The sequence below is a fragment of the Cyprinus carpio genome, chromosome B17 (genome assembly GCF_018340385.1).
Source record: "Cyprinus carpio isolate SPL01 chromosome B17, ASM1834038v1, whole genome shotgun sequence".
Classification (NCBI taxonomy): Eukaryota; Metazoa; Chordata; class Actinopteri; order Cypriniformes; family Cyprinidae; genus Cyprinus; species Cyprinus carpio.
In genome coordinates this window covers 17,283,234-17,305,210 of record NC_056613.1, presented here as the reverse complement: position 1 = coordinate 17,305,210, position 21,977 = coordinate 17,283,234, and the positions used below count along the sequence as shown (strand labels likewise).

The window sequence follows — 21,977 nt, the reverse complement described above, 5'->3', positions numbered from 1 at the left end:
GGCCCTATTTAATTTGATGCTGTCAGAACATTAAAATTTCCATTTTAAGCACATCATAATTCGGCTTGGCGATAAATTACTAGTATCATCATGGGAGGTCCTATCTCCTCTGACACACAGCTCAATTTACCAGCTTGGTTCACTTCATGGTACCTTTACAGCATCTCAAAAATCTATTCAAACATGTTATCAAACATGTAGGCAACATGTTAACAACCTGTTATAAATTATACTAATCTTGCAGACATCTTGAAAATTCATATAGGCAATATATGGCATATTTCTCTGTAACTGTAGCAATGCATCATCAACAAGGCTCCAGAAGGGGAATAAAATGGTCGACAAAAAAATTATAAAAAAATTGTTACAATCATTTAATACCTCGTCATGATTGGAAAGCTTTATGTTTATGGTTTCATCAGATATCATCTCATAAGCAAACAGCGCAAACAATGACTTATATGAAGTCATTTTATTAATAAGTCAAAATGTTGAACGGAACAGCATTTGTGAACAGTGTGAATCAAACTCTCACTTGGTGAATCATTTAGAGCGGTTACTCATTTACGGTTATGTATGAATGAACTGGGAAATGTTACAGTGGTGTATATATATTTTAGGTTTGTGAGGCTTACATCATTCTATTGACTAATTGATTGTAAATTTTAGAGCTTCTAAGTTTGCTGTGTAAATTAATAATGCTGTTTTATAACACGTGAACTGAAACTAATCATCTAATACACTGAAGAACTGACTTTGAATGCCAAAAGTTATTCACATTGCATCACATATGTCTTACCTATGTTGAAGCATTTAACAAACTGTTGACAAAAAAAACTAATGCACAAAAACAAAGTGTGTAAATCTATTATGGCCGCTCATATTCCATGCATCCCATTAGTTTTCAGGTGTTTATTCAAATCATAATCAGACCAACAAACACATCATGCATTTTCCTTATTCAAAGATCATCCAAAAAAAAAAAAAGGAGAAAACTACATACATTTTTTTTAAATTTGTTTCAAGAGTTGTTTTTTAAAGGGACAGATCACCCAAAAAAAATTAAGTTCTCATCCTCATGTCATTTCATTTCGATTCACTTTCTTGTTGGAAAAAAAGCAGGTGGGACATTGTGCTAAATATTACTTTTTGTGTACCAGGCAGAAAAGAAAATCATACGGGATTAAAATGCATGAGTATAGAACAGTTTTTTTGTTTTTTGTTTTCTTGGTTGAACTAACCCTTTAACTTGTTTACATTATCTGGACAATCAAATGTGTTTTTCTCCCACATGAAATTTAATTTTTTTCAACATATTTGATATATATATATACAATAACATAAACATTCTAATTACTTAGAATTAACTACTAAGAGTTTCTGCATATAGGAATTGAGCCATTTCTGTCTTTCCATTGCTGTCAAAAGCTTACTCTTCTCTCTAAATGCAGCATCATCTGCTACTACTATGTTTCTCTTCTGCTGGTGACCCACCCGTGAAGGCCAGTTGCCCGGCCAGCCCTTCACCAGCTCCTCCTCCATCTGTGACTGGCTGAGGGGAAGCCAATCATCCCCCACCAGCTGTTCTGTCCCAGCCTTAGCTGCACCAAAATCTGGGGCGGTCAGCATCTGAATGCTCCAGTCACGGAGTGAGATGGAGGGGTACAGAACTTCCCACTGTTCACCTTTGGAGTCCTCTTCACCAATAGCACGCAAGTTACTGTTTAGGAGAAAGAGAAGTGTCAGAAATCTGTCTAGCGAATAATAGAAAGCTGCTGTTAAAAAATGTAAAAAAGGTATGAAATTTTAAGGTTTCCATAGCAGAACCTCTGCTACTTAAGGCACAATTTTTCTCTGTGAGAGCAAAAAAGAGACTTCCATGTAAAATTTTCTCTATAGCTCAAATGGTGTTTTATGTTTTGAATACTGCAAATTTAACAACTAGTTGCTAAGAAACCACACATCTCATTCATCCCATAATTACACAGAATGCAATTAACTACAGACTCGTCATGAATGCAAAGTTTGGTGAGTTTTTACCAAAGGGATACATAGCTGTATCAAAATCATAATAATATAATGAGCAGTTATACCTTTGCAGAGGTCGAAGTTGAGGCTGGGGAAATGCAGATGTCATCAGTGTCACACTCATCAGGACTAAGAACAATAGGGCAGGACGAAGAGGCAAGGGTAAAGCCACCATCTACAGATGAATATGTTGAGCAAGACATAATAGTAGTCAAATATTTATGTTGTGAGAAGTAGAGAAGATACATGTGCAACATCCAAAATGTATATTGAATGTAATGTACTCAGATATGAGAAATATGAGGAATGCTGACTATTGCTAGAAGATAGTTCTGACTACAGGCCACTTTGAAATGAAACTCATACATCAGCCAATCAGAAGTATATTTCAAACGCCTACAGTATGTAAATTATTCACACCCTTTCACTTATTTACATTATACAGCAATATTTTAGAATAGACTAAAAAAGTACATATGTGTTAACTGCGTCTTTTTATATTTTTAAAATACAAGACAATTTATCATGAAATGTTGATGTTACTTATTTTCTGCTTTATCTGTTCTCTATTATATATATAAAAAAAAACATTTAAAACTACAACATTTTAATGAATAAATAAATATAAACATTATATTTAAATAATCTAGTCATTTTAAAATGCCCAAAAGCCTCCTAGAGAAAAAACTTAAACTATAAACGTATCTGTAACCAATTTTTTTTCAAAATCAATATAAATCCAAATATATTTAAACAATTTTAGTAGGTACACTACATTTTAGAATTAGTTAATGGTAATATATTATTATTAAATATAGCATGCATTGTTTAATAATAACAAATATTTTAATATATATTTATGTGTTCATTTTATTTCAGTATATTATCATTTACAATTATAATAAAATTAATATTAAAATGTATGGCACCTTTGTGGAGAAGCTCTTCCTCTTGGCTGTGTGTTGCTGTGAAGGTCTTTGTCTGGGGTCAAAAATCCAATCAGTCTTGTGTGACTCCAAGCTGGTTTCCAAATCTTCCATGCAATGTCTCAAAGAGGTTCGTGATTGTCCAATATTTCTGTCTATCACTCAAGGTAGGTATTTAACAGTTGAGAAGTTGCCTATGGTACGTCTTCGTATGTATTGCTTTATCAACTTCTCAGATTGGAGCTCTTCCCCAAACTCTGTTGTGCATTGTCAGGTGCCAGTGTGAATATATACAGGCTTTGCTTGTGTGGGATTATATATACCTCTCTTTTTGTCAGAAGTTGTAGGGGGAAACAGAAAAGATAAAAAGGCATGTGTCATTCTTGAAAGGAAACAGAGCTGAAACAGAGAAGGCCACACCCCTGACTGTCCTGTTTGGATGGAGCCTTAAAATAGAGGAAAGAATCAGAGGAGAAAAGACGACTGTTTGGACGTCAGAGCACCTAATGATGTCTCAAAAAAAGGAAAAAAGGATAAATCTGGAAAGTGCCACATGATCAAAACTACATGTTCCAGCTTTTCCGTACTATGGTGTGTAAATGTCCTTGACTCAAGCGCGTGACCTACCTGTTGCTGGGCGTAACCTATATGATCATGAGTTGCAAGATAAGGGTCGGTAATGAGGATCCTCAACCGAATTCGAAGTGACGTGTTTGCCGTCCTCAAGCAGCCTACGCACACGTTTGGATTCTAGGCCAAGCAAGACGTCACTCTCATTAAATTTGAAAGGTCCTGTCAAACACGCTGAAACCCCCACAAGACAATTTGTCGCATTTTACGCAACCACAGGTAGGCTTTTGCTTCAGAAACGCTGCACACAATCTGACAACTGCTAAAACGCTCATGTGAGATTAATATTTTTTTTTTCACACATAAAGAACACCTTGTTTTCTAACGGAAATGTGTGTGTTTATTGGCTATATATTTCATAGTTATTTAATATAATAGCCAATACACTTATTCAATCTATAGGCGACATCCGGTGAACTAAAACATTCATTTTCATTCAGCACAGGAAGGCTTGTTACCGAAGCAGACTTTAGCGAGGTCTCATTTAAAATAATGGGCAGCGGTTGTGAGTGCAAGGTTCAGATGAGCAGGTCCTGACAGTCATTATAGAGGACATGAGTGGAGGGACAAGAATGAAAGCGTCGAAGGAAAGAATCAGGGCGTGAGGCAGACTAGGTCGAGGGATTCAGGGGCGAGAGGCTGAGGAGATGATCTGAAGCGCTTGGTAAACTTTTGCCTCAACTTTGATTGTAATCCATAGATCTGCAAGTTTTACCACCGTTAACCGTGACTGTGAGTCATAAGTGTTTTTTCACAAGCTAGCACTCTCTCTTCTCTCTTTTCCCTCACCTCCTGGTCTTTCATATCCTCATCATCTAAATCTCGGGATTTGTCGTGCTTACAAACTTTGAAAGATCTCAGACTTTCCGTGAAGGTCATCTGTTGATCTTCTGTAGAGACATTTTTTTGGAGAGGTGATTTTTTAATTTTTAAACAGCTTTGAGATTTAAACAATATGTCAGACAATAAATGTCTTTAGAAGTGAAAAATGAGCACTTTAAATCACTGCTATCTCAAGCTAAAACTATGAAAATTAATGTTCTGAATATATATTCTGAATATAAATGAATATCTGAGAGGGGAATGTGGCAGTGGAACATTAAAAAAGGCTCCAGCTTTTCTCATTGTTAAGAATGTGATAATATTAGCCTTCCTATCATTAACATTCAAGAGTCAACACAGAAAGATGCTTTTTTTACTGCAAGATTATGTACGAGATCTACAAGATGAGGCTAACGGCGGTCATGTTAATCAGCCAAACCTTGACCATTTGAGACAAAATGAAGGTCTTTCTAAAGGTCTAAAACTGTCTGTTATGTATAGTGGTGCGATGTAATGCAAATAAATCCCTTTCATGAAGCGCTCATTAAAAGGCAATCAGCTGGGACATGTTATGGTCACTTCAGGGAAGCAATTTGCCATTTATGATCATGTGATCCTGGGTGGTGCATTTGTAGGATTAGTTCATGAAATTGGTGTAATTTATTTCAGATGCTGTGTGGGATTTACACTCATTTAAACCATACACAAATTATTATAATAAATTTGAACTAAAAGATGCTATGTTTAATGCAAGCACACTATTTGCACAGTTATCTTAACTAATATAAATAGGAATTTTGGTGTTAAGATAACATTCAGATTAAATTTTGTGTAGGGTGTACTAATCAGCCATATGAGACAATGATGCCTTACAGCTAATGTTCACTCAAAGTGCTATTGTTATGCTCACTTTTGAATGGAATTCCCCCAGAGAATTCACATGATGTCACTTCCTCTTCTGTCATTTAAAAGACACTTCTCTGTTGGCGATTAATCTAGTGTTTAATACACCATCAGACACAAACCGCTTTATGATTTTCATGGAATGACACTGTAATCAGGGATTTCAGGGATGCATTAATGAAATTGTCACATCTGGAAGGGAAGAACAGCATGATATCATACATTTGCATAATACACCTCTGCAATCATCTCGTGTATTACAGTCTCATTTTTACCCTGCTGTATTTCTCTATCATTGATATGCAATAAACAGACCTGAGCCTGTGTGCCTCCAGAGAGGCTCCAATACCCAGAATTCCAGTGTTTGTAAAAGCACAAATATCCTTCCCACTCGTGTCAGTCTGGAGCTAAAGCTTTGGTTCTCTCTTAAATCTGACAGGTAAAACACCCCCTCTTATTTTTGTTCATGCACAAACAAGATGGATGCTATTGTTAAATCTCTTGTACTAACTAATATGAGGGTTTCTTTAAATAACTGTCTGTGGGCATGTTCTGAATCACATTTAGATTTTCAGGGTAGCAGCTTGAAGAGTTACTGTAGTTGTAAAGACCTTTAAATTCACTCTTATACAACAGTTTCAGCTCCATAATCTGGTTTGATGAGCCCTTTTGTAAAATAGTTGAAAACACTTAAATTTCATTTGAACTTAATTTTATATTAGTGATTATATTAGTGCATGTTATAAATAATCTGATTACCATTTTATTGATCACTGACCTCTTTTGTCTTTAATTTGTTTAGTAAGTAACACCCAATAATCGCACAGACTCTTTTGACTTAGCCTATTGCTGTAATTTACTCATTATATAGAGAGAGAGAGATTACATTATACATAATGCAAATGAAGAGATGGAAGTGTTTTATGGGAATCTCAAGTGGTATTTTTTAGGGAACTAACTAACATATTAAAGTTGCCATTTCCATGCGAACGCACACCATATGTAATGTAAAATGTATTTATTACCAGAATATGTTTTTTAATATAACACATTTTGAAAAGTGTTGTGCTCACTGGAACAGACACACAGCGTGATACATATGCATTCATGCTGCTTAAAATAATTTGCCACAAAACCAGAGGTTATGCCTAAACTATTGTATATGTTGTGATATAAAAAGCAGCAACAGTAAACCATATATGAATAAAATATAACACAGAGAGCATATCTGTATGGCAGTATATGACAGAAGAGCAATGCCAGGTGCATAACCAGTTCAAGGTTTGTAAAGCTGCATTGCTTAAAGAAATGTATAAATGAAGAAATAAGCACCGAAACAGGGTATGAGTCACAATCTGCTGAGCCCTGAGTTGTGAAAAGATTTCCATAGATGGAAAGATGAAGTTTAATTTGTAAATCATTAAACTTTCAAGGACTGTATAACGCTTGGGAACAACAGATCTGCTGAAGTAAAGGCTAACTAAGGTGAAGGATGTATCTGTTATGTGTGTGTGTGTGTAGATATTCTTGAGTCTCAAATTTTTTTTTCTTTTTCTTTCTTTTTTTTTTTTTTTAATAATGCAGGCTTTTCATGTGAGGCGTTTCTAGGAGAAATAATATTAGATCTTTTCCAAACAGATTTTGGATTCCAGTCCTGGTCCTTTCCAGCACATGTTTTAAAGCAAATGTCAGCCAGCTTGTAAGCCAGTTTTTGTATTCGTATAATTTCCCTGGGCAAATAGCACATTCTGCTATGTGGTTAGGTATTGTAATGTCAGTTTACATTCTTGTACATCGCTTACATTCTTTCACAAATTAAAGTTGTCCATTCAAGCAGCTCAAACCCTCTGCTAACGACCCACCTATCACTGACACACACATACACATACAAACGCATTAGTTCATATAAAACTCTCTTCAGGAGCTGGTGTAGATGGCGTCTGATCCACAGACTCTTGTTCTGGCCAGCGACCGTGGCGGTAGACGAAATAATAGTCCTTGCGTGGCTCACTGTGGTGCAAAGTGGATTTGATGGTGAGAGGAAACTCATCGGGAGACAAATGCTTGTAATGGCCGTCAACCAGCACACTTAGGCAATAAGACTCAGGATCCAGCACCTCAAACTTCTCTGCACACTGATTGCACAGGTCCTGAGCGGTAGTGTTGGGACGCAATCCCAAGGTCTTGGTGTTGGATCCAGCCTCCAGGAAGGACACGTTAATGAAGTCCTGACAGGAAGGTAGAACAACATAAAGAAAAAATAAATTCACGGTTGACTGGCCAATGCTTTTCTAAGCCAATATGGCGGTCATGATACCTGTACAGAGGAGCGTGATGCTCTGGCTTTGTTTAGGGTGCGGCGGCGCTCCCATCGATGGATGGAGTCTTGGATCTCCAGACTCAGATGTCTGGTCACAGCTTGTTTATCAAAATTTTTGATATGCTCCAGAGCTCCATAAGTGGTGGTGAGATAGTACGAACCTAGAAGTATGTAGATGTATAATGGTTATAACTAGTGCTGTCAAATGATTAATCGCAATTAATTGCATCCAAAATAAAAGTTTTTGTTTACATAATAAATGTGTGTGTACTGTGTATATTTGTTATGTATATATACAGTACATACATTCACATACAGCATATATTTTGGAAATATTTACATGCATATACATTTATATATTTATATTCTTATATTTTATATTATATATAAATATTTAATATAAACATAACATATTTTTTCTTGAATATACATGCATGTGTTTGTATTTATATATACATAATACATATACACAGTGACAGCTAACACATATATTATGTAAACAAAAACTTTTATTTTGGATACGATTAATAGTGTTAATCACTAGTTACAACAGTAACTTTGCCATTCTAGCGGATGTTCAGTGTTGCTTTGTGACTAAAATGATAAACATTATTGTAAAATGTGTATTTATTGGTGTCTTCATATACTTTTTGTTCCTAGGGGTTAATTTTTATTGAAACTAACAACTTTATATTTCATATATATTTCAAATGTATTTTATGTTGATTTTATTGTTTTACTTTTGTCCTAGACCCAGACTTTTAATCTTAAAAGATGAAAATCTATCATAAAATTATTTCTACATTATACAAGCTGTGACAATCTAAACAAAGAGTGAAAAAAATATAAGACGATAAAATTCAGGTAAATATCACCCTTGTTTACAATATTATAATTATTTCCAATCAAGTTAAGTTATGGAAAAAGTGCAAAATATTATTTCATTTTATGTATTTACACAAAAACAAATTATGTAGAAAAACAATTTTCACTCAGTTATCATAATTATAAAGAAACAGCAAGCAATACATTGAATTAAACACAATTTTGTAGAAAGACTGAAATTCTTGTAAAACGTACTCCAATAATAATTTTTTTACATTAAGTACTGTCAAATCATCCTTGGGAAATAAATGAGTCAGGCATTTTATTCCAAAAATCTTAACATCATCTTAATATCATTGTCATATCCACCACATAATGCTTTTTAATACAATGCATCTTTTGAGATGTAGTGGAAATGTTCATGATTATCAATAAGCAATCTATCCATTATTTACACGTTCACAGTGACTATGGGTTCTTGTACATTCACTATATGGCTATATGTGTGTGTGTGTGTGTCCTCACCCTCTCCGAGCTGCAGTGCCGGATCCATTAGCTCCATCATGTACTCCACATCCAGCAACAGAGCGCTGATGTTACAGCGAGCCAAGACGTACATCAGCACAGGCAGGAAATCATCAGCCCCGTGAGCCTTTCCTGTTACAAAACAATCAGGAAATAATCAAAATACATTCATTAATAAAATGCCAAAGTATTAAATCATTCATATCACATCAATAATACAACAAGCTCAGAACAAGTTATTTCTAAATATGAGTGGAATTTACTCGTAAAGTACGTGGCAATCTGTTGCTTTGAGAATAAAATCTTCATTGTGGATAATGCTGCTACAGGGGACAGATCGATGTGTTGACCACTAACAGGACACATTTTCTGATTCCCGAACGCACTCATTGCAACACTTCCCAGATTCCTGTTTAGTCATTTGCACTCCCTGTATTTTATTTGTATGTAGAACAAGAAATGTATGCTGGACAGAAATGTACCCTGGACTGCGTCTGGACTCCAGCCAATACAATACAATTCAGAATATGCTGAGAGAGCTGTGCTGCATACTCTAAGTGTCACAAGACTGATATTATGCTGTATGGGCAAAGGGGCCAAATCATTTTAAAACTTCAGTCTTTTAATGCTTACATTTGGGCATTCGATGGTGAATCTTTTAGACGAATACAAAAACATATGTTGGATGTAAAAACTGGCTTGCATCTGTATACCCATGTCCATTACTTATCAAATACAATCAACCATAAACTAACATCTGCTCATTTAAATATAAAAAAACAACACTGCAGCTGTGAATATGAAAGATGAAGTCTGTAGCACTAGCAAATTCAGCCTGCACCTGTCGCTGTTAGTCTATGGTTTTGTGTTAGCTTTATCACCGGTGCAGTGAAGTAGACTGTAAATAAAATAGCTGTCAATTTGTTGGCCAAACTGGAAAGCTAATTCACCCTTGGATCCCTCAGGAATTTTTTTTAATGGGTTTTTAGAGGAACGGTTGTTGATTTCAGAGTAAAATAAGGTCTGTGGCTTACGTTAGCTGAAGAGATTTTCATGTTTTTAAGCACACAGATTCTAGTCCTTGTGTTAGTTGTAGTCCATAGTTAGTAATTTGTCATCAACTTGTGTTTTTAAAGTCTCAGCAATATTAACCACAGACCCTATTTTGTTGCATAGTTCAGTTGCAATACCTGTTCACGTTGAAATAATTAAATGTTTTCTATGTTAATACAAAGGCTTGCACACGACCACAGATGTAACTTGTTTGCAGTATATAGAGCTTTCAAAGATTGATTCATTGGGATTTCTTCTGTTTCAATGTTCATTTAAAAACAGCGCTATGCATTGAAATGAAGTAGCAATGCAATTTTAAAACAAAATTGCATTGCAATGCGTTGCATTTTAATCTTGGTAATTTAGAGGCGATGTAGTGTTCTCTGTGCAAGTTAATTGTCCCATCAGATGTACATTTCATTTCTTCAGTAATACATTCCCACAGGAAACCTAGTCCTTTTATTATAGATCCAAAAATAGCACCTGCAGTTTAATAAAGTAAGGTTAATTTAAGATAATAAAATCAACAAAAGGAGAGCAATGAAAACTACAGAATCAAAATTTCTGTCTTAACTTACTAGGGTTACACAGTCAACAAATCTGTAAACCCATTGGAAACATCCGTAGTTGAGTTAAACTTAAGTTTAATTGGTAGATTAAAAAGATTTAATGAAACTATGCAAAATGTCAGTGTTGATCACACTGATAAACTTTCTCTATAAAATGTGTTTTATAAGAGTTTGTGAAACAGATGTTTGTTAAATGAACCATACCCTAAACAACAGAGATTGTTTTGGGCTTCAGAAAAGGGTTGTTGATGCCCAAACCATTGCTTAAGATTGCGGTTTGGAAGTTGTAATAGAGGAAATGGATTTTATTTGTGACTGTTCTATGGGGTGAATAATTCTTTGAATAACACTTGAATAATAGCTCAGAATCTGCAAGCATTGCTTGTCTGGGCTAATCTCAGTGCTCATAAATACCTATTAAAGAAAGCACTGAAACAAGAATAGTGTGCATGGAAGGACAAAAAAGAAATATAGTAGATCAGTGGTTCTTAACTGATATACATTTATCTGATATACATTTCTATATAACTTAAATACATTAATATTGTTGTTAGTATGTAGGTATAGAAGCAGTCAGATGCCAGATGCTAAAATGGACGAGTTGCGTGACATGCCCTTATTCTCGAAACTGTAACCAAAACTATGCAAGATAAAATATGTCCAACAGTACATTAATCATGGCTTCATTGCAACAAGGTCATGGCTTGTGCCAACCACACTGGGCCTCATTTACGAAACGAACGTATGACAGAAAATTGGGCGTACTGTTGTTTCAACGTAAAACTTAGAATGTATCAATATGGACGTGATTGGTGGCTATAGATCAGAATAGCTTTTTTCCAGTAACCATAAAAACTGTAAATTCTACCATGTAACCATGGTGGCCTTACTTTGTTGTTCTGTATGCAAAATAATATAGACAAGAGCTTTTAAAGTTAATATTATGATAAATACTACACATATCCAGTTCTGTAAACAGCTCTCTGCACAAGCACTGTCTTTTGCAGCTGTAGCACTTCCTTATTTGGAGGTTCTAATGACAGCTTTGATGAAATCAGGACTAATTTTGGGATGAGGAGGAAAAGGCGGAGTTTGGGCTGTGTAGAGAGACATTGGTTACGTGTTTTCTGTCCTTCTCTATTACTTCCTCCATATTCTCTGGAACTGATGAGTAATGATCTGAGCTACAGTTCCCAAAAGCATTAGATATATAGCTATAACTAGATATATTATTTATTATATAACTACAGCTATAACTTTCCAAAAGATGCTCTATTTACCAATATATACACCTATATATTACCTATATATGCATCATAAGTATAGGATCAACCGTACATTCATCAGGGTCTTTAATTCACAATATCCCAAAAGAAACCCACCTGGACAGCCTACAGACATAGATTCATAGATGATTTTGCAGGTCTTGAGGAGCAGGTCGATCTTCTTCTGAGGTGAATATTCTTGGTGCAGGTTCCCCAGCTTTGTTTGAATTTTCTCCATAATGGCCATTTCAGGAACACTGGTGGTGACCCCCAGGTCTGTGGTGGTCGTCCCCTGAACCACTTGCTGGTTTTCTTTTAGTTTCTTCAAATTTCCTGCACGGGAGTGGATATCCTTCAGTCCGTTATACACAGCCTCTCGTAAGGGTTTCAGGACACTTTTGCATAAGGCTGCTTCAATAATAATCTCTGAAGAGGGGGGAAACAATTATCAGATACACCAATAGCAACTGAAAAAGATGTTTATGAATAATTAATGCATAAACATAAGAGAAATTCCATACAGTCTCCAGGATATATATTAATTCTTTATACATTATTTATCTGTATCTAATTTTAAATCATAATAATCCATGAGGATATGGCTTCAAATATTATATGCCTATATCACTGTGAAAGTCTTACTAAGACATTAATACATTTTTAATACTCTGGTGCTACAGAGAAGGAAAAGCAGCAAACATGTCTTGTGTCTCAGTGTATGCGAGAGTGTTCATTTTCCTCAGGGGAAAATATGAAAAGAAAACTTTCTTCATAATGCACCACAAACACTATGGAAGTTTGAAATGCTAGAAGATCCCAGTCTTTCTCTTTGAGCATTGAATAGAAAATAAAAGGTTATCTTGGTCTAGTGTGGTCTTGTTACTTCATTAGGTTTTTTGTAGGGACTGAGCAGCAAAACCGAGAGAAGCACAGTCTTTACAGATGGTCTATTAAAGCTTAATATCATGTAAGATAGTGGCAACAATCGTCTGCTTGAATGGTGCTTTGCTTGGATAATTCTAGCACTACAAAGTAATTACAGCAACAATACAAAACAGACACTAGATGAGCTCTGTTCTCACATTTTAATGCAAAAATTAGGATAAAAAAACCTAGATTGGACACACTAAGATGAAAATAAAACGTAAATAAAATGTATATGCTCATTTGTGTTTTTATTTGGTAAAACATGCTATTTTGCCTTTGAATAATTGGTAATGATTATGTCATAGTTCCGCCCTGACACACTGTTGATCGCAGATACAAGACAGCTTATGGCAATATCTAGCAAAACAGGAATTTCATCGAAGCATTTTGGCTATACACTTTATATGCCAAATAATTTAGTAATAAAGAGGAACAGTGGCTTCCCCGCTGGCTACAACTTCCATTATTATTATATATTATTATTATATGTTTTCCCAGAATCTATGGTTTTGTTCTCTAGAACACATGGAATGGAAACAATGCTTTATTCAAACATTGTTTTGGGGATAATCTTAATTTTTGCTTAAATTAAATTTGCTTGGATGAAACATACTCTCATCAGAAGCTGAACATCTGAACATTTTCACCAATAATTGTTTAGATAATGACAGTAAATATAATGCAGAGGTCAATTACCCAGTTTCTCCTCAGCGTATCCAGCTGCTTCCTGAAGATTTTGTAGCTCAGCACTCTGGATCAGATAGCTTTTCAGTTGGGTTATCATCTGCCTGATTTCTTGGAGCATCTCTGTGCTGGAGTTGTGTTTCCGCATGGTGTCCAAAGTGAAAGTTTGATAATCCTTAACAAGGTTCCCAAAGTATGTGTTTCCATCCCGAGACAGTTCAACAATGCGTTTCTGCAGCTTACGGTCTGCGTTCATGAAGCCTGTGAGGACATTCGAGAGGTTTGCCATAGACACCATTGACAGTCGTTGTTTGGCGCGGTCTAACATAATTGTTGGGGTCCTCTTGATTGCAGTACCTGTTGTAGTATTGGTATCCACCTCCTCCTCTGTGCTGCTGGTTGAGTAAGAGTCATGGTCAGGTGGAGCTCCACCATCAGGAGAGTATAGAGAAACATCTGAGACTTTGGGATGACTGGCATCGATGCAGAGCGAGTGGTGGATGGGACTGGGGCTGCTTGAGTTTAAAGGAATAGTGGAAGTAGACGTTGGCGTTAGTGAGTTGACAAAGCTTTGGGAGACTTGTCCGGTCAGATTCTGAGAGAATCTTTTCTTCCTGGGAGGTGCCACTGGAGCATTAGGCCTCTTCGGTTGAGGTGCTACATCTAGAGTCACCACTGGAGCTCCATTTGTTACCTTAGACTCTTCCACTGGCACGTCCTGAAGTTGCTGAGTCTCTGGGTCCACAGGCTTGTCCCTTTCTTCCATACTGTCATCTAGACAAATGAGGGATGCTAACGGGACATGTGGAATATTGTCCTTTGCTTCTGTGGAGGTGCTGGTGTGGACTTCCTGCTGCGTTGGTTCCTCCGAAGCTTGCTTTTCGGAGAGCCTCCGTCGGATTGGTATTGGAGGAACCCGATGTGAAGACGTATTAGAATGCTGTTTTCCTTCTTTGCCCTGAGCTGGTTGTAAGACAGCTGGCTTTTCACGTTCAATGCTTGGGGCAGGAGTTCCCTGTCTCTTTTGTTCTCTGTCTGCACGTTCACAGTCACTTCCTTCCCTTTTTTGGACTGAAGGGGGAGGAGAACTGAGAACTGCTGTGAACTCCCCTTTTGATGGCTTGGCTAATGCATAGTTTTGAGAACAATCAGGTGCACTGGGAGGACGAGGACGTAGGGGTGGCGGCCTTTTGTATTTGGGGGGAGCCTGGACTGGTGTGTTGAGACTCTGGGTCCTCAAAACAGGGACAGAAGAGGTGGGCAGCAAGCTGTTGCTGCATTCCTCAATGAAAATTGGGTTGACATACCAAAGCCGGTCACTGCCAATGGAAATCTGGATTTCACAGGAGCTGCTTTGCCCCTGCCTATCCAGAGCACCACAACTACCAGCAATGTTTTCCACTTCCTCATGACTATTCAGAGCTGAGTTCCAGAACTCTGTGTTGGCATGAGAAATGTGTTCATGTTAGCACACTGCTAAATTAAGCTGACTATGTCAGCATTATTTCATCATTCAAATTGCCTGGAAATGTCTTCAGAATGTATCACTTAGCTTTAGGTACAGCATTTCCCTTTGTACCATTACCTTTGTTCAGCACTTCCAATGGATTATCATAGAAATGTTGTAATGTTAAGGAATAACACTAATAACGGAACTATTTTTGTCCTCATTGAAAGACATTTTACACAAAAAGATCTCAAAAGTGGTTTGAAAAACCATCTCAAATGAGAATGAGTCATCTTAGTAACCTAATAAAAGCTTTTTTATTTTACATCAAGTAGGTTGTTTTGAGTAGGAGGTGACATGTTGAGATCACATGATCTGAAATGCTTTTTTTTTTCTTTTTTCTTTGTATTAATTAGACTAATCATGTTTCATTGCTAATGGAGCAATTTTACAATAGTTTGAGCAGGCCCACACAAGAAGGTGAACACAAGAGATCAGCAAAGTCCACCAAAATTGGAACATATCCTACACACACTCTGACCCTTGCACATTAATTTTCAATAGTTGCTGGGGTGGTATGGGACACTTATACATGCACATAATGAAACGTTCAGTAAACATTCAGAAACTGCAGCATTTTCATGGTATTGTACCCGCTATCTGTTCTGCCCACCCCTCTCGCCTAGGGCAGCATGTGAGTCAGGGCTGCTACTGAATAAGAGATCTGTTTAATACATTTTACTATATTTACCATAGATTTATCCTGAAAACAGTTCAGAGTGCAACTTAACCCAAACTAAAATGAATATATTCTGTCTTACCTGATCCTAGAGAAGAGATCACCTCCATGTCCTCATATTTAGCTACCTTTTGAATGACCTGAGGTAACTTCAGGGGAAAAGGAAGAATGTCGCTGAGTAAAAAAAAAAAAAAAGTGTGAGTGAATTGCGAAAAAATTAAATCAAGGAAAATACGTATGCATGGAGGTATGTGATTTGTTTTTTATCTTACCGGCTAACACAGTAGAAAGCAATGAGTTTAAAAATGTTCTCAAACACCAGCACAGACCCTTCAAGGTATAGCACTGCAGCAAATGAAAAAAACAGAAGTGTTAACGCTAGGCTCACATCAGGTCCCCGATGTTACCTTTCAGCTATAATACTTCAATTTATTGGTGGCACTAGTTTATGATGTTTGTTGTTGTGACTTATTTCCTGGTGACGCAGAAACATTAAAATAGAAACAACTCAGTGGTGAATTACTGTAAGGGTGGGAAGGTGGACAATGATGAATGGCAATGTGTAAATAAACATGTCAAACTGACCGCCTTTAACTTACATTAAGTTAGAGATAATTTCCGACACAAAAATCTTAAACAACTTTTCAGCTAGACAACAGCTGGACAAAAAAAGACAAGACTGCTTTTTAAAGATTGCTAAAATGACCACATGTATGCACTCACACACACACACTCAGAGATACCAGGAAATGAAGCTGTAAGAGGCTAGGTACAGGAAACCTGTGGCCCACAGTCTCTACAACCCCCACCACCAAGCCCCTGCAATACCCTTTCGGGTCTGTTTATTTCTCTATATTCACTCTTAAAACATCTATGCGGATGTGATCAGGTATGTATGCAAATTAGTTTGTGCGTGGGCCTCTCTGTGTGGATGTGTTCAGGTCTGTATGCAAATGTGTTTGTGTGTAGGTTTGTCTCTGGCATAAAGGCATTCTATGCATAAACTTTACTAAATCAAGTTGAAAGAACACTCATTTCTCAATGCAAAATAACTCACAGGACTTTTCTTCCTTTATAGGCAGTTCTTTGACATGGGGCTCCCCCAGCTGGTCAGGAAGGTGTACTGCCAATATCATTGTTTTTTGACTTGTATCCCTCCTGACTAAAAAGATCTGCAAAATCAAACAATTGACACAATCAGTTCAGCAGTACTATGGTGTAAATAGAATCATATCAAGGTAAGTAATGAATAACATTAAGATTAACTTGTAAGGGTATGTTCACACACAAGTGAAGTCTTTTTTTTTTAAAAAAAGTATTTTCGCTGGTGGCAGCACCTCCAGCTATTTTAGGCTACTTCTACTGTCTACTTCCCATTCAAGTAGACAGGACTAAGTTCTGTCTACTTGAATGGGAAAATCCTGAAAATCTGGACCAGACACTGTGCATAAGCAGTCTTGCATGTTGAACTTTTTTACATTCATAGTGATACAAGTGCATCATCTTGATCTAAGGTCTTTGGAATTAAAAAAAGCTGCAGTGTTTTGGAAACAAAACGATTACTAATCATCCTGGCTAAGAGGCTTCTTTGACTAAGGGGGCGTCTCAATCAGCTCCCTTGCTCCCGAGCTAGTGAATCAGTAGATCATGTACACGAATTCAGTCACTGGTAAGTTCCCTGACTCACTGCACATTGGGACAGTGATCACTCGAATTCCAGTGACATGATTACGTGCAACATCAACGGACAACATAGTAGAATTTCACCGCTTGAATTAATAAACAACAGACAGGACCATTCTCTTTTTGTTATTATTTTTATTCTCTTTAAACACATTGTTCTGCTACATGTTCTTACAACATTTCAGCTGCATATTAATTATAAATGTTAAATAAATGTGTTTGTTACCTGTCTAGCGATGTGCGTTTATGTTGAAATATACTAATTATTTTGACAAAAAAAACTGTTTGTCTTTTCAAATCTTCTATAGCATATCATAATATTTATCGCATTGGCTAATGTGATTTATGTTTTACGCTTCAGAAATGTGACTTCATAGTGAGCTTCGACGCCCCCTAGTTATTGCAATGCACTGTGGGATTTTTCAGGGAGTGAACGTTCCAGTGCACTGAAAGGTTTTCGCTATTGAGACATCCCCCTTGCCCCCTTGCCTTCTCCGCACTTCTTCTGACTGGTCCACTGTTTTGGACTGTTCCGAAGCTTGAAGTTGAATTTGTTTGAACTTGATGCAACATCTTTAAAACAATGTATTCTCTTGCAAGATGCTGAAAAAGCATTCAGGCATGGCACAATGGTTTAAAATGTATTTGATTGCCTGTTAAATAAATAATAAAACAACATGAACTTCTCACCCCAGGAAACTCCTTGCTCAGTATATGCATGGCTCTGTCCTGCTTCATTCCCAGTTGAAGCCACACTGGACACGTCTTAATCAGTTTCTCCAGGATGCTGATACCAGGAGGAATAGGTTTATTGGATTTGCTAACTGGAGATGTAGGGACTGGTGGTTTTGGGCCTACCGGTGGAGGTGGTCTGGGTTGAGGTGGAGATGAGGGTCTAACGCCAGGAGGTGGAGGTGGTTTAGACAGAGCAGTGGAGGAGCTCTTAGGAAGAGCAGAGGGGAGTTGTGCTGGGAGGGGTGGCTTTGGGCCCTGAGGAGACATGGGTTTCTGGGGAGGAGGTGAGGATGGTTTGGAGTTAAGTTGAGGTGAGGAAGCTTGTACACATGAGATTGAGGGTGAAGCAGGAAGCGAAGAGGAAGAGATATCAACCAATGGGAAGTTCGGTGTAGAAGTCAAGGAAGAAGGAGGACTTAGAGGAAGAGGAGAGGTTTGTGGATGGAAAGATTCCTGAATGGGTGAAGATATTGTTGGGGAAGAGGGTTTGGAGAGGCCTGAAGGTGCTGTGGAAGGGCCAGGGGAGAGCATAGTGCATAATGAGGACAAACAGAACTTTCAGAAGAATCCGATGAATGTTTTTTAGATCACCCTGCAGACATAAGAAAGATCATACAAAGATCTCAGTATAACAAAATTCGATGTGAACACATTGCAACTCAAGAATGACTTGTCAGATAATCACTGCAACATAAAAGAAAAAACAGAAGTCTCTGCCTATGTCGATTTTTTTTCTCTTTCCCTTTAAAACATGAGGTCAGTGCAGAAAGTCATATGATCATAATAAATGTGCCAATACGGCTAAGTTGTGCAACAGAGAATGTGTCAGCATATTCATGTGAGGATGAAATACGCCTTGTGTATCATAGCAGTATTTTGTTCTCTGTTCTCTCAGCTAAGCTGTTGCTCTCTTCCATTTTACCAGGATGTTTCCCTCTTCCAGTTCCTGCAAAAATCTCTCCTTTGCGGTATTGTTGTACTGTGATACCGCAAAACATATTCTTCATGGAAATTTATAGCTTGAGCTCATGCTATTTTAGAAACAATATTTATAGTTTGCTTACTGTACATGAACTTGAGAACTCATAAATGAAGTCAGTAAATTAGCATTTCAGTATTTTCAAGGACTAGTGGATTTCTTTTGCCTTTGAAATAATGTCAAATCTCTGCAGACACAATAAAGTGAATATCTATTAAATATAACCGGTAGTAGATCTGACAAAGCGAGACAGAGATAAAGAGACAAGCACGATGCGATAGGTAAATATGTTTTTAAAAAATATATTTGATTGAACATTTTTAAAATAATATATATGTACTGTATATAAAAATATATTAAATACTATTTTAAATATTTATCTAAAGAGTTGTTTGGAAGCAAACATATTTTACATTTGTGTTTTAAAAGCTCTTCAAATATATAAACCCATTGAATATTTTTTCTTCGAAAAGAAACCGATCTGGATCAGGGTCGTCCCACCCACATATTCTGATTAGTGGCCTAGTAAAATGGATTTATTTAATGAAGGGTTATTAGGCTTTTACATTTGGACCCCTGATAATCATTCAATAATATTACATTTCTACAATTTATATTGGTTTATCTTTTTTAAAAAGTATAAAAGTAAAGACTTCCAGCTTCCCAGATATTGCTGTTCATCCAGCCTTGTAGTGAAATTCTTCCAAAAAGTGACCATCATTTCACGACTTAACAAATACCTTTTCTGCTCAGTGAGGGCAAATAGTCAAAATCACTAAGACAGTACATTGTGTTTATATATTGAGTGGATGTTTGTGTATCTGCCTACTTACTCTCAGGATGCTCCGTGTTCTGAGTCCCAACAGCTGTTTTCATCATTCACTCCTCACGCTCAACATTCTTTCTTGGCGTCACACATTATCCCTCATAAAATGCCCCAGAACACCGCAAAAGTTGTCCTCCATATTCTTGCTTCACGCTTTGTGTTTTTTCCTCTTTGGTGCGTTTTCCGAATTATGTTTTCTTTTTGCAGATGAGGGTGGGTGAAATCATAAAAAATGCAGAATACCCAAAAAGGAGAAACAGAAAAGTTCACGTCTCTTTTTTCTCCTTTTCTTTCTGTACTTCCTGTCAGCGATGTAGTCAGGAAGGGGCTGTCCAGGATGGTCAACCAACCCCTTACCACCCCCTAAACTCTCTCTCTCTCACGCACACACACACACGCACACACACACAAGGTTGAGCTAAACCTTACACACTAACAGACTACACTCTCTGCTTCTCATCGTCTCTGTCTCGCGTTCATAGTGAATGCAGCACAAACAATGTCTGCAGATGTGTTTACCCCAGAAACAGAGCTGTGAACACTGAACTTCCCCCCTCCTCCACCACACACAGTCTGACAAGTTAAACAACTCCAGATGCTCAGGAACCTCAAAAGAAGTTCCATAAGGTCTGCAGTCCAACATATGGTTAGTTTTACCGTTGGGAGCGAATGGTATGCCATGCACTCCACCCTTTTTGCTCCTAATCATTGGATCCATAATATTTGCAAAGAGCACACATTGATGGAGAACATTAACATTACACAGCCTTTTCGAGAGCCTTCAGAATGAGGAACATATTTGTGATGCTGCCAAGTGTAAAGAACTTTTAAAGGTTTCTGTTTGCATTTGCAGGCAAGTTGACTCTCATTTCAAGAGCTTTCAAAACCTTAAGGAGCGTGAAGAACTTGTATGTTAATGCACCAAGATATGAAAATAAAAGTTCAGATTGTGTGCTATGAAAATAAAAATATTTTTGTAGAAGTCTGATGTTTTGCATGACAAATCAATTTGTTTATGGGTCTTGGCTTGTTTGTAAGTACTTCAAGGGGACTGCAAACCTGTGAGCTTGCCAGCAGATGCTTCCTGTCAGCGAGGTGTGACTTCCACAAGTGAGTGATCTCAAAGAAAAGTCACAATCGTCATCTTGACCCAAATGCCTCAAGTGTCAGGTTTTTAGAGGATATCTTCTATATCTCTCACCATAGTGAAGTATCTTTATATCACTGTGGTAACTGAGTGATTGTCACTTGATAACTGGGTTATGGAGAAGATGTGTTGCTTTAAAACCCTTGATGAGTGGTGTCAAAAAACAAAAAACAAAAAAAGGATTCTTGGGGTGGGAGGGAGTTGAAATGGCGGCACTGTTCTGGATTCAGCGTAAGTGATGACGATAATGATCAAGTGATGGGGATGGGGGGAGGGGGTCTGACTCACTCCTCACATCCAGGAGACTCAGTCACTCTTTCCACTCGGCTCTTACAGCTGTTGCCAGTTCAGCAGATACATTGCATGAAACTTCCCAAATCACTATAGCTCTGCATTCAGACAGGAAGAACACAGCAGTGTTTTCACACAGATACTTTAAATTTCTAAATTCAGTAGTCCAGAAACTTACTTTACCCTGAACAGTATGAATACATGCTAAAATTTGAAATATAGAATTGTATCCTATGCACTATTTTATAAAACAATTAGTTGGTTCACTTGTGTTGCATTCTGATCAGTCCAAAGGGTTTTTGTTTGTGCCTTTAAGACTGTCGGCCTGTGCATTGGTGGTGGAGATTTATTTAGTAACTCTTTCTGTAAATTATGGTAATACATGGCGAAATGAGTGAGTCATTGAATCATTTATTTAGTCGATTTGTTCAAAAACGCTGACACATTTAGTTAAAAGTACCACCAGAGATATTTGTACCGCCCCTGTCCCAAATGGTAAACTTGCAGTCTTTTGGACATTACTTTGACGAAGTCATGATAACAAATTAATATCTCCTGTAAAGCTGCTTGGAAATAATGTGCATTGTGAAAAGCGCTCTACAAATAAATGTGAACTGAATTGAAGCAACATTATGAACTCAGTGGAAGACCAC

The 21,977-nt window shown here is 37.2% G+C and overlaps 2 protein-coding genes across 2 annotated transcripts; both read right to left on the bottom strand.

Moving 5' to 3' along the window:
• Positions 1–855: 855 nt before the first annotated feature.
• On the bottom strand, positions 856–3,261 carry LOC122140226 (tuberoinfundibular peptide of 39 residues). Its single transcript, XM_042743074.1, has 3 exons — positions 2,958–3,261; positions 2,094–2,203; positions 856–1,720 (listed from the first exon to the last, which is right to left on the bottom strand). The coding sequence occupies exons 1-3, from the start codon at positions 3,066–3,068 to the stop codon at positions 1,354–1,356; spliced, it is 588 nt and encodes a 195-aa protein (XP_042599008.1). The 5' UTR covers positions 3,069–3,261; the 3' UTR covers positions 856–1,353.
• A 3,051-nt stretch (positions 3,262–6,312) lies between these two features.
• On the bottom strand, positions 6,313–20,338 carry LOC109076763 (ras and Rab interactor 3-like). Its single transcript, XM_042742586.1, has 10 exons — positions 19,894–20,338; positions 18,037–18,673; positions 16,721–16,835; positions 15,936–16,008; positions 15,746–15,837; positions 13,490–14,914; positions 11,984–12,292; positions 8,980–9,111; positions 7,627–7,790; positions 6,313–7,537 (listed from the first exon to the last, which is right to left on the bottom strand). Exons 2-10 carry the CDS (start codon positions 18,610–18,612, stop codon positions 7,211–7,213), a joined length of 3,213 nt encoding a protein of 1,070 aa, XP_042598520.1. The 5' UTR covers positions 18,613–18,673; positions 19,894–20,338; the 3' UTR covers positions 6,313–7,210.
• Between the last annotated feature and the right edge of the window lie 1,639 nt (positions 20,339–21,977).